Source organism: Zingiber officinale, chromosome 7A (assembly GCF_018446385.1).
Source record: "Zingiber officinale cultivar Zhangliang chromosome 7A, Zo_v1.1, whole genome shotgun sequence".
Classification (NCBI taxonomy): domain Eukaryota; kingdom Viridiplantae; phylum Streptophyta; class Magnoliopsida; order Zingiberales; family Zingiberaceae; genus Zingiber; species Zingiber officinale.
Window position 1 is genome coordinate 14,904,670 of NC_055998.1, and position 12,497 is coordinate 14,917,166.

Here is a 12,497-nt window from a genome sequence, read left to right on the forward strand (position 1 = left end):
TGAGCTTGATAATTTAAACTTATTAATTTGTTTTATTTTATTTTATGATTTATTTAGCATTTTGAAAAAAGTTTTATTAATGAATATGATTAGTGAATATTATTCACGAACGTTATTTACGAACATTGTTCACGAACATTAACGAGTTGAACACATATATGTTCAAACTTGTTTGTTTAGTTTAACAAACTGTTCAACCTTGTTTATTTAATTAATGTTGTGTATATTGAACGAATATGAACGAATATAAACAAATTCTTATCAGGTCGAACACCAAACTTATATTGATTCATTTATAATCCTAATCTGAAATGCAGTGTAAAGCTACAATTTCATGCAATTTTGTAAAACTGCAGGAAAAGGCCAACGATCACCATTGCCTTGCCAATGGCAGCCAGGGAATCCCATGCCTCCCACGCCCAAAGAGCCCCTTCAAGAATGACCAAAAGCAGAGCAAGATCCAACCGCTGCACACGAACTCCCCGAATAATGGTAGAACAATAAAATAAATGTAGGATGAGTACGATGACGTACCCTGGCCCCGGGGGGCGCCCTCTGGTGGATCGATGAGCTGGTCGCAACGCGAGTCGAGGTGTCGCGCCCCTGAAGAGTGGACGAAAGTGAGGATGCCAAGGAGCCGGATCTGGGGCGGCGACATGGAATCCGGTGCAGCATGGATCCAAGAGGCGGCATGTCAGCCGAAATATGACGATGGCTCCTAAGCAGGAATACTACAGTGACTCACAGGCCAAGACACGCCGCGCAGGCCGGATAATACCCGTAACTCACAATCATAATAGAGATATGAAATACAGTGGCTTGACGGCCGAGACATAGAACACAGGGAAGAACACAAATCACAAAGGTAGTGCAATAGCAGTAGCCCGAAGGACGGATTAGCGGTGGCTCGGCGGCGATGGATGGTCGGATCTGGTGATAGGAGAGCCAACAGCGACGATGGCGCTGTGCCAACAATGATGACGCTGCACCACCGACGAAGGTCGTGGGTCGACCAGCGAGTGTCATTGGAGATGACATCGGAGGGGGGCAGCAACCACTAGAAGTGGCGGCAGTGGCCGCTGGACTCGGTGGCGGCTGCTGGAGGCAGCGATGATGACTGCGAGAGGAGGCGGCAGTGGCCGCTGGCGGCGCCCACTGGAGGCAAAGCCCGCTAGAGGCAGCGGTGATCCTCCTCAGTGGCGTCAGCATTGGCGAGGGGAGAGGGGCGGTCTGGTCCCGGCGTGGCAGGCCTCTATGGCGAGCGACACCGAAGACGACATGTGTGAGAGTGAGGCGGCATGGGAGGCGACGGACAGTGGTCCGTATGAGGAGGGCAGTGATGTACGTGAGGGAGAGAGGCGTCGAGGGAGACGGTGGCGTCGACTGCGACCAGAGACCAAGAAGAAATCTTTGCCTCGGTCCATGGCGGCGACAGCAGATCCCTTCCCCCCCTTTCCTAGTGGCAGTGCTAGAGTGAAGAGCCCGGAGGAAAGGAGGTAGAGGAGAGGAGGAGGGGAGCTGACGTCGGTGTCGGCGAAGAGGGAGAAAGCTCTTCCTTGGCGACGGAAAAACACACAAACTGGCCCCCCTCTGGATGAACAGTGCTTCCCCACTTAAAGCCTTAAAGCCCTAACATGCCAAATGACAAAAATACCCCCACCTTCAATGTAATCTCTCTTATGCCATATAAGACATCCGTATCACTTACCTTAACCTACTTTCCAAACATTGATCCTCCAGACCAGTTTTGACTTTACCTCTTAGCATTGGATCAACCCACTAGGACTTTCCCTCGATCTTCGGTCCTTCAAACCTATCGATCTTCCCTGTCAAGTGTCGGGTCCTCTCGACCCACTTAGACTTTCTGCCTGGCTTCCACGTGTAACGACCCAATTTTTCCCATTTCAAGTTCTAAAAGTCCATAAAAATATTTGGAAATGCTTTTAAAATATTCTAGAGATTTTTAGGAATTTTTAGAATATTTTTACGTAATTTTTAGAGGTCGTTTAGTAGGTTTACAAAAAGAAAGAAGTTTTGACAAAAATCGTTGAAGGTGAGACTCGAACCCAAGACCTCCGGCCGAACCCGACCTAACCGAATACAGCCAACCAACTAGGCTGCGCACGCTTTGTTAACCAAGTATGAGGAGAAATAAGTTTAAGGTATAGTGTAATGGGAATCCAAAATTAGACCTAGCTATAAAAGGTTAAGGGAAAAGGGATTAATTTTATTCTTCCTTTTTCTCCCGAAATCTTTTCTTCCTCTGGTTCTCGCGTGCGGCAGCGACGGCGTTGCGTGGGCGAAGGCGAAGCCGAAATTAGGGCTGCATTCCGGCGGCTGGCGAGCGTTCTTCTTCAAGGGTTCTTCACAAACCAAGCTTCTCTCGGCAAGGCAAACGCTCGGGCAAGAGAAGAGGCCGAGATTTGGAGCTTCGCTCGAACCCTAGACCTCCTCCTTCTCGGTTGTAAGTTCTAAGAACAAGAGTAAGTACTACTCTCACCTGTGGTAGGAGTTGCTTCGTTTTGTATGGTTGCTTTCGGATTTTGCTTGCCGTGTGGAATTGTAAGCTCGGTTTTGTTTCCTTTCCGTGCCCTGTTCATAGCCGAACAACATCCTTTAACATTAGGGTTTGTAGATTTCGGTTTTAAGCCTAAGTATAGCATGATTTGAGCTCGCGGGGTTGAAGTGGGTGGATTTTTGGTGCCATCCGAGTGCTGCCGAGACCTGCACAGGGAGCCTTGATACCTGCCGTGACCTGTACATGAGGTTTGGGTTTATGCCGTGACCTGCATAGGGAACTCCAAGTATCATCTAGGCTAATTGAGCAAGTAGAATGGTTTAGTGCTAATTAGAATTGTATGCATTTATTCTTGAGCGTATGTTGTTCATGAACCTCTTTGCTTTAGGGTCATGTTGTACATACTTAAGTTTGATGAGTAAATATTTTGGACAGCATGCTTATAAAACCTGAGTCGCATTCCTTTGCTTCCATTACAGCATGATGAGAATTTCTAAGTAGCATCCTATACTTGTCTTACAGCATACTTAGAAGGCCAAGAAATTAGTTTCCTTTACGCTTCGTTTATAGCATGTTTAAGAAGTTTAAAGTAGCATGTTACCTTATTTTGTATAGCAGGTTTAAAGGCCTTAAAGTAGTATTCTTTGTCATGTTTTAATAGCAGGTTTAGAAGCCCTAAAGTAGCATTCCTTGCCTATTTTTACAGCATGAATGGAGTCACTAAAGTAGCATCCTATACCTGTTTATTACCGCATACTTAGAAAGCCCAAAGTTAGCTTCCTTTTGCTTTATTTCTAGCATGATTAGAAAGTTTAAAGTAGTATGTTTTTGCCTATTTTGTATAGCATGTGTAGAAGATTAAAGTAGCATGTTTTATTCTATTTTTCAGCATGTTTAAAAGTCTTAGAGTAGTCATCCTTGCCATGTACTTACAGCAGGGTTAGCAGCCCTAAAGTATCGTTCTATACTTGTTTTTACAGCATGATTAGAATCATTTCATACTTGATTTTACAGCATGTTTAGAAGCACTAAAATAGCATCCTTTGCCATGTTTTCACCGTATGATTCAAAGGCTTTAAATTGCTTTATTTAGTTTAGCTTATAGCATGATCAGTAAGCTTTAAGTTACTTGTTTTATTCTGTTATATAGCATGGTTAGTTGATTATACACCCATACTTGTTAAGTATATTTAAAGGACTCCCACAATCTTTAATAAAAGATAATAAGAAAGATAACAAGTAAGTCAAGCAAGAGGCTAGTACCCGACATCCAAGAGCTTGTCGTTAAACAAATCCAGGTGACCATTTCCGAGGTCTTGGCCCTGGTAGACCGAGGTCTGCTCTTTTAGGATTGGTGGCTCGCAACCCCAACCTATTAGGGAACGCGCATGAGATGGTACTAAGCCTGGGCCCAAAGAAAAGAAAACCAAAGAAAAGAAAAGTTAAGAAAGAAAGAAAGAAAGAAGAAGTGAGTAAAAGATAGGAATTAAAAGATTAATTTCTAACACAAGGATATAAGAAATGAAACAAGTTACATGCTTAGAATAAATAAGAATGGTTAGTTTCTTTAATTCTAAGTTTACATAGTTAGTTTCTTGTTATTCTGCTTGATACTGAGTATGATTTGTATCTAGTTCATTTTCTGTATACCATGAGCATATGCAGATAGTTTTAGTATTTCAGTTTCAGTACTTATGCATTTCATTTATGCATTTCGAGTTTTGTGAGATAGATTAGTACTTACTAAGCGTTTTCGCTTATAGATCTTGTTTTCTTTCCTCCTACTGCAGATAAAGGAAAAGCTAAGATATGAAGGGAGGCGACAGGGTGGTGGTGATGATGGATGTGTGTGGTGGCTGAACTATGGAGGGATCCAGAGGGGACTAGCAAGACTTATTCATTTAGAGTTTATGTCTAGTTCATTTTCCTTATTTTCATTATGAAACCATGAGTTTATGCTTGAGTTTGAAGTGCATTGTAGCTTGTTATGCTTTGTTCTGAGAGTTTTGAGTTTAATTCTTATTGCTAGTTTAGTTTTTGATTAGAATATGATTTATTAATGCGTGGTTGTGAAGAATATTGTGATCCAGCCGCATGTGGCTGTGTATATCTTTTATGTATTGTGGATTTGGTCACCGGTACAGGGGAGACTCTGCCGAATTTTTCGGTGGGAATCCCTCTGAACCGTGATAAATCTAAGTGTCGCTAATAATAGCATAAGTGACACTAGTAAGTAGAGTAGGAGTTAGGTAACGGTCGCCCTTAGAGAGTAGTAGTAAGAAAGGGTGGTTGTTACACCACGATCTACTAAGTCTTTCCTACCTAGCTACGACTAGGGCTTTTCTGGTTGAGTAAACAGCCTGCACACTCATTCAACTTGTTAGATCACAACAAAACTTAACTTGAACCTTTGAAAACATTAAAACTTAGGTTCGATTCTGGTGCATCCTGGACCAACAAATTTATGCTAGGTATACCTTACGAATGACCTGTAATGAGAAGGGTATCAACCATAGCGATATTGTCAAACCTCACCTCTATTCGTATCCACACTAAGCTCCTCAAGATAATTTCGTGAGTACAAGCCTCTCCTTCAGAAGTTACTAGCCATGAGCGAAGAAGAGGGATCAAGAGGAAGATGAAGAGAAGCACACAAGGGAGAGTTTTCCTTCCTTGTGGTGGTCACGGCAACAAGAGGGAGAACCCTCTTGTTGGCGGTGGGAGAGAGAAGAGAGGGAGAGGAGGATTGGGTTTCAAAAAGTCAATCAACCAAATAATGAAACTTGTATCTAATTCTCTCCCAATTACATTTATATATAATCCTCTTTAATGAGTTGGATTAGAAAGCTCAAATCCAACACATTATCCCTTAACTAAAAATTAGCCCATTAAACCTTGGTTTGGTTCACAACTAAATCAAGTTGGTTCATAACTAATTCATGATTAAACCAAATATGGTTCAACTCTACCATAAAAGATGTAGCTCATCTGCGCTTCTATTATGACAAATATTGTCATATTTGTCTTATGTATGGTCTAATCAAATATTTATCTCTTGATCTAAGAATCCTATTCTTTAACTTGTTTTACGTTTTTTAGAGACTCGTTAGTACGTGTGACCCAATAGGTTCTCGGTTCATCTTGGTCATCCATAATTAACTACCTAATTCTAGAACGATCATGAGTGACACTTAGTAGTACATCATGATCCCCAATTAGCTAGAAAATTATAGTTGATCTTAGAACTAATTTTAAACCCTTCAGCAGCTGCAGTGAGTTGTGTCTTATTCCTTTCACTCGTCTTATATCCACTTGGTTCAGGACATAGTCTATGTGTCTTTCCCCACTAGACTGACTATGTCACACCTAGCCCAAGTAATACTTCCTTGTTCTACGGATTCAAATTACTCATACATGTGTACAAGAGTCTCGTACTCTTAACATGTGATGCTATGGTCAAAGACTTTCAGTAATAATCCTAACGAGTGGCCATAGGATATACATCTCCTCGCAAGGAGCGGTGAATCCTTTGTGGGCTATCTAAATATCTTCAGGCATTTTGACTTATACCCAATCATTCCGGGTCCACACCGTAATGAAGCACTTGCTTAAAATGTCAAAGTATAAGTCTCCATGACCAAGATGACTTGTATACCTCAAGTCGAAGGAAAGTTACAGTCGAGATGCAATAAGAGCTTCACAGACATATCCATATCTATAGATAACTATATGAAGTCTTACAACGAATCACTCTAATGAACCAGTTACCATAACTAACATTCACGTTTAACTCTTGACATCCCAATGTCTCGACATCATGTTTTGGCTTCATGAAGCATTCCTTAGTGTAGCGGATTATTTGTGCAGATTTTGCATTAATGTGTTAGAAGGATAAATTCATGTGTAGTGTGTTTGATGGATTTTTTAGTGGCCGGATATGGATTTCTTTTTGGTGTGGTGGAATCTGAATTTGGCGTTGTGCTACTAGTGATACTTATGCAAGGATATATATTATTGCACACAATATGCAAGGATATATATTAATGCTGGTGATGTTATGGTATGAAATTCTGAAATCTTTATATGTTCTGGCTTTTATTGCCGGTGGTTTCTTTGCAAGGATATATATTAATTTTGATCAGATTTTCTTTGCTGTTGGTGTTTTGGTTGGGATTTCGGTGGAAGGTTTGTAAAAATATATAGGGGTGGGTTGCTGTAGATATTATGTGCAATTTGTCTTTTATGAATGTGATGTAGTTGCTGATTGTTTTATTCTGCAAGAAATTTAGATTCAAATATTGATGAAGCTGAGGAATTCTTGGAAGTTGTTGACGTGCAAATGTTCTTATGTGGTTTATGATATTTTATGTGGTGGATTTTATTTCTGCTATAGACTTGTGCTTATTTACTTGGGCGTTTATCTGAATATGCACTTTTGTTGCTGATTTTATTATGATTTGCTGGAAATAATGATGATGTTGGAAGTTGAATATGGTGGTGTTTTGTGTGGTAAATTTGATGGGACTTTCTTGATGTTTCCAGATTTTAGTTGATATTGTAGAGATATTGATGGTTTGGGTTGGTGGTTTAAGGTTTTTTTTTGTTGCTGATATCAGGATACTTTTGTGTGTGGAATTGGATGCTATTTGGATTTTAGTGGATTCTTGTTTTGTGTTATTTGATCTTGGTGCTATAGAGATTTTATGATGTATCTGTTTTGAGGTGCATGGAATTCTTTTTGGTGCTTTTCTTAATTTAGTTCAGATTTCAGGTTCTAAGGGATATTCATTTGATATAAAACTTCATAATTTTTCTATCTTTTAAGGGGTTGATGACTTGGTGATACTGTTTGGTTGACGAATATGGATTCTTTGGCAGCTCGTGGAAAAAAGAGATGGAATTTTCTTTATCAAGAAGAGGTTTTATGATATGTGTTTTTCTTATTTGTAGAGTTTATTGATTGTTTTGGGGTTAGTAGTCTACAAGGAAGTATTGTTCTTGTTAAAGAGTTTGTATGTATTTTTTGTTTTGAGTGTTTGGAATGTAAGGACATCTCCAATCGTTAAAGTTTTGAATGAACTTTTTTTTAGAATTCTAATATGCCACATCAACATTATAAAAACTCATTGAAACATTTCCAATCGTTAAAGCTTTGGGTGAGCTTTTTTTTTTAATTCTCTCCACATGTAGTTGCATGGCTCCATGCATATTACATCAATTTCAATACAAATCTATTATCCTCTCTACAATTAAAAAAAAAACTGCATACAATTTTTTCATTTAATATCTTTATATAGTTTTTATTTGATATTTTAATTAATTATAATCTTTAAGTTAATTTATTTATAATTAAAAATTAATAAATTAATAAATTTTTAATTTAATATAATTTATCATTTTATTTAATATTTAATTATTTATAAATTTAATTTAATTATAGTCATTTGTTAATTTATTTTTTAACTTATCTCAATTATATTTATTTTTAAAAGAAAAAAAATATATAATTTTAATTATTACTAATTATCTATAAACTGAAAATTATAATTAGCTCATCAAATAATTTATTTTTAAATTATTTAAAAGAGCCACATTAATTATTGGCTCCACCTTCAAGAGAAAAAATAGGTTTGAAAAATCAAATATGCTCTTGAATTAAAAACCCCAAACCTCACATACACAATCATAAAAGCTTTTTTAATGAGATTTTTAAATTTTACAAACCTTTGATAAATCTTGCATTGGAGATGCTCTAATTATGGTGAGGAGTTGATTTATTTTGAATATTCAAATAAATCTTTGGAGTCCTTGTAAAATATAGTATGAGGCTAAATTTGATCCCCTCATATTATGATAGCTTTTCCTATATGATATTTATTAAAATAAATATACACTCATCATCTTTCATCAGTTATTTTTACAATCAAAGATCAATTTTATTAAAAAGATTTGTTTATGCTTCTTTGAACAGAAAACAATAGTTTCGCATTTAGTAAATACGAAACTATTAATTTCGCATTTAGCAAATGCAAAAACATTAGTTTCACATTTAGCAAACAAAAAAAATAAAATTCTTAATTTTTCATTTACCAAATGCGAAAGCTGTAAAACAAAAAAAAAAAAAAAATCTTTTTTTTACATTTGCATATGGTTTGACATTTTTATCTTTTTCGCATTTACTTGAAAAATAATCGTATTATTCTTCACATTTTAAATAATAGGTATATTTCAGGAATTTCACCCATGCACAGATCGCTGAGAAGTGATTTATTTAGATGGAGGAACTTCTAAACAGGTTATAAACATGAGTATTAAAGAACATTTAAAATTCAGCATCAATACAACGCTGTACTATTTTAAATATATTTGAAATGCAGTGTAAAGCTACAATTTCATGCAGTTTTGTAAAACTGCAGGAAAAGGCAAACCATCACCATTGCCTTGCCAATGACCGGCCAGGGAATCCCATGCCTCCCACGCCCGCCGAGCCCCTTCAAGAAAGGCCAAAAGCAGAGCAAGATCCACCAGCTACAGACGAACTCCCCAATCCCCGGTCCGACTGCTCCGGCAGGGCCGGTGGTACGGAGAACTCGCAGCAAACCGACGGCGAAGGCCCACAGATTGACCAGCATTACGGCGGTCCCCGGAACAAACGCCGGTGACGAGTCGAAGGTGAACCGCCCGGGGTTGTCCACGTCCTCGCCCGGCCTTTGCTGCTCTTTTCGGGTGATCTCGAAGACAGTGTCCGAGATGCCGAGAAGCTTGAGGACCACGCTGAAGAAGCCGAGAAGCCATGCGGCGGACGAGTAAATCCTCTGCATCCTCTGGTTATTCCACCATGCTCTCACCGACAACCCGTAGCGGAAGTATTCTACCAATGTGTAGATGTTGTAGGTCACAAAAAGAGTCAATGCCACAACAAAACCCACTTCTGATGTCTTCAACATTTCAAGGATTGTTAATTATATATGCAATGCATTACAGAACAAACTGCTTGTGCCTTACGTTAGGCAAGAAGGTGGAGTTCGAAAGGAGGCAGTAAGCCGGGAGCAGAGCATAGCAGACCTCGACGATGGATCTCACAGCCCAAACAAGTATGATCAAGTACGCGAGACATTGCCGGAGCATGAGCTCTTTGGTGATGACAGAAACTACCGGGTTTTTCTTGCTAACCAGGATCTCGAGAAGGCCTGTTGCCCACCTCTTGTACTGCGTCAAGCTCCCCGGACCGCCTACGGGGGAAGAGCCGAGGAATGCAGGTGGGTCCAGCATCAGAGCCACCGTTCTCCATCCCATGGAATGACACCTCAGGCCTGTCAGGATGTCCTCCGTCATCGAACCATAAACCCAACCAATCTGAAAACGCAATGAGATTAGCATATCGAAATTATAATGAAATTTGTTGATGTAATGCATATATACCTCATCGCCCCAAGCTGTGTTGAATTCATAAGAACAAGAAGCAACCATTTCAGCTACTGCAACACGACTGGAAAGGTCGCCGGGTAATCCAGGACTACTGATTCCTGCGGTTATTTGAACGGCCGAATGCATGAATTCCATAGAGTTTCCGTAGAACAACCGAAGTTCTTCGCGAGACAACATTTCTGTTGAATTGTCCTTCGAACGGCATTCCAGTAATTGGAGTCGAGGAATAAATCTGCCGCCGTTCTTCTTAAATCTGGAGGCATTTGGTGGGACGCCATATATGACTTTTCTCCGTTTGAGGCATCGTGTTCCGGCATAAAACGGGCCTTGAATACCTTGTATACCGGGCACAAGGGACTGAAAAGATTGAAGGCAATTAATCTCTTACAATGAGAATCAGTGCAGGCACTTAAATTGTTTTGTTTATATGATGATTCGAGCTACGATGGATGCAAGCAGACCTGTTGGAGGACTACGAGTTGGTTTCCGAAGGGATCGTCCTTGAGAGCTCTATGAAACTGCTGTGGAGCCTGGGCGAAGGCATTATTGTTCACCTCGTCGGGGGAGTCAAGGAGCAGACACATGGCATGGAGGATGACTTGTGGGTTGTTGGCGAACATGTCGCAGTCGACGTTGAGCACGAATGGTGCATTGGTCATCACGCCTGACACCCTTGTCTGCCATTCAGTAACGTAAGTTTAGCTGAAACAGATACTGCATGTAAACGTATATGGTTCTTCAACAGAGCAAAATTTACTGAGTTTTAAGAACATTCATGGCTCCTGCCTTGTTTACTGAGTGATGCAAAATTTACTGAGTTTTAAATTAATCTAATTTAAAATAAATTAATTGGTCTCGTGTTTTTAAGAATTTGAGTTTGTTTCATTTAGATATCATTAAGCTCTATTAATTAATTCGAACATCTTTGATTGTTCAATCTTATGCAATTAATTAATAGTTACCAGAACATTCATGGCTCCTGCCTTGTAGTGATGTGGATGCTCTGGCCTCTTCTCTCTGGCAACATAAATTAGATGTGGCATTATCCCTTCTTGTTCTGATCCTTTCTTGTTCTCCCATAAAATCTAAGTGATTCATATGAGGCAAACAAATATAAAATAATTAAATAGCTAAATAAATGGCGGTTTAATTAGAAATTAAGTGATAATAATTAAGTCGTCAGATATATGCATGATATGATACCTTGACTATGCTTGGATGGTTCTTGCTCTCGATCTTGAAGAAGTCCTTGAACTCATCGTTACTGTGGTAATTAGGAATTTGGTCCTCATTATTTACAGATGCAACTCTTCGACTTAGTTCTTCGTACTCATTCTATGATTAACAATTCATATACATCGACAATAACATTAAGTATATTAAAGATCTATTTAAATTAATTTCCACTAATTAATTAAGGAATTAATTGATCAAAACCTTGACATGCCTCCACTCTTGGATGAAGTCAGCTGAGGAGTTCAGATGTGGTTCAGTAGTAGAGAAGTAAACGGAAGGCGCTCGCACTCTCACGCCATGCTTCTTGCAGAAGGGAACCCAGAGCTTGGCGAACTCCACGGACTCGGAGAAGGAGAAGAAGGTCACTGGCGACGATCCGTCGTCGGAAACATAGCAAGCAAGCTTGTGAACCGGATAGTCCACGGCCAGCAAGGAGAGTACCGTGTCGACGGTGATGATCGGAGGCTCCAGCGTCGGGTCGGCGGTGGTCACAAACATGTCCACGGCTGGAAGATCACCGTACCTGCATCCAAAGTGCGATCTATATTATTGAAGGTACCGATCGAGAAGTTGACGATCGATATTAGTGATTTTTTTACGTGTTTGCCAAGTGCTGGGGGTGAGATCTATAAACGATCCGGTTCCATCTGGCATTGAGATAGAGGAACAAGATGAAGGCAAACCATGACTCGCAAACGAAGGCGACGAGCCAAGTGGTTCCATGGCGGTGAAGCGAGGCGAGACGATAGGCGAGGAGGGCGAGGAGGAGGGAGAGGATTACGACATCCGAGAGCCGTTGGAGAGTGTTGTTGACACAAACTCTCTCGTTGAGAGGGAGGGCGTGGGACTTTGCCATTAATGGGAAATAGAAGTACTGGAAAGGCCAAGAATATAAGAGAGTATCGAAGTTGAATGCTTCATTATCATCCTTCTCAACCGCTCAGTTCGAAGAGTTGATGATAATAACTCTTTCTGGACGGTAGCCTGCAGCGGCCGCAGAAATGAGAAATGCGGATAAGTTGTATGCGGTAGCCTTAATAATTTGAGATGGCCACCGCTTGGTGTGACGACGCATCATGTTTTGGACAGATCCTAACGATCACATCTTTGCTTTTCTATATTTATGTTTTTAAATGAGATGGAGCATGGAGATGTTGTCTCTGCTTTTCTACCTTGCTAGAACAATGTCATAGCCAAAGATGATGTCTTACCAACCGAAATACAACAAATGCTAGCAGACTTTGTTTTGAATTGATGCCCGAAGATCTTCCTCCTAGCCCACCACCTATGAGAGATATCTAACATTAGATTAATC

At 40.0% G+C, this 12,497-nt stretch overlaps 1 protein-coding gene across 1 annotated transcript; it reads right to left on the minus strand.

The window, feature by feature from the left end:
* Positions 1 to 8,816: 8,816 nt before the first annotated feature.
* Positions 8,817 to 12,166, minus strand: LOC122001016 (cellulose synthase-like protein H1). Its single transcript, XM_042555551.1, has 8 exons — positions 11,782 to 12,166; positions 11,384 to 11,705; positions 11,150 to 11,281; positions 10,909 to 11,031; positions 10,408 to 10,623; positions 9,941 to 10,303; positions 9,524 to 9,874; positions 8,817 to 9,456 (listed from the first exon to the last, which is right to left on the minus strand). The coding sequence occupies exons 1-8, from the start codon at positions 12,036 to 12,038 to the stop codon at positions 8,911 to 8,913; spliced, it is 2,310 nt and encodes a 769-aa protein (XP_042411485.1). The 5' UTR covers positions 12,039 to 12,166; the 3' UTR covers positions 8,817 to 8,910.
* Between the last annotated feature and the right edge of the window lie 331 nt (positions 12,167 to 12,497).

Bases quoted from the DNA above. Each gene is read 5' to 3' on its own strand.
- LOC122001016 (XM_042555551.1), bottom strand. From the start codon at position 12,038: ATGGCAAAGTCCCACGCCCTCCCTCTCAACGAGAGAGTTTGTGTCAAC. The intron at 10,304-10,407 runs GTCTGCTTGCAT...CAATCTTTTCAG, and splicing joins AACTCGTAGTCCTCCAACAG to TCCCTTGTGCCCGGTATACA. The intron at 9,875-9,940 runs GTATATATGCAT...TTGCGTTTTCAG, and splicing joins ACACAGCTTGGGGCGATGAG to ATTGGTTGGGTTTATGGTTC.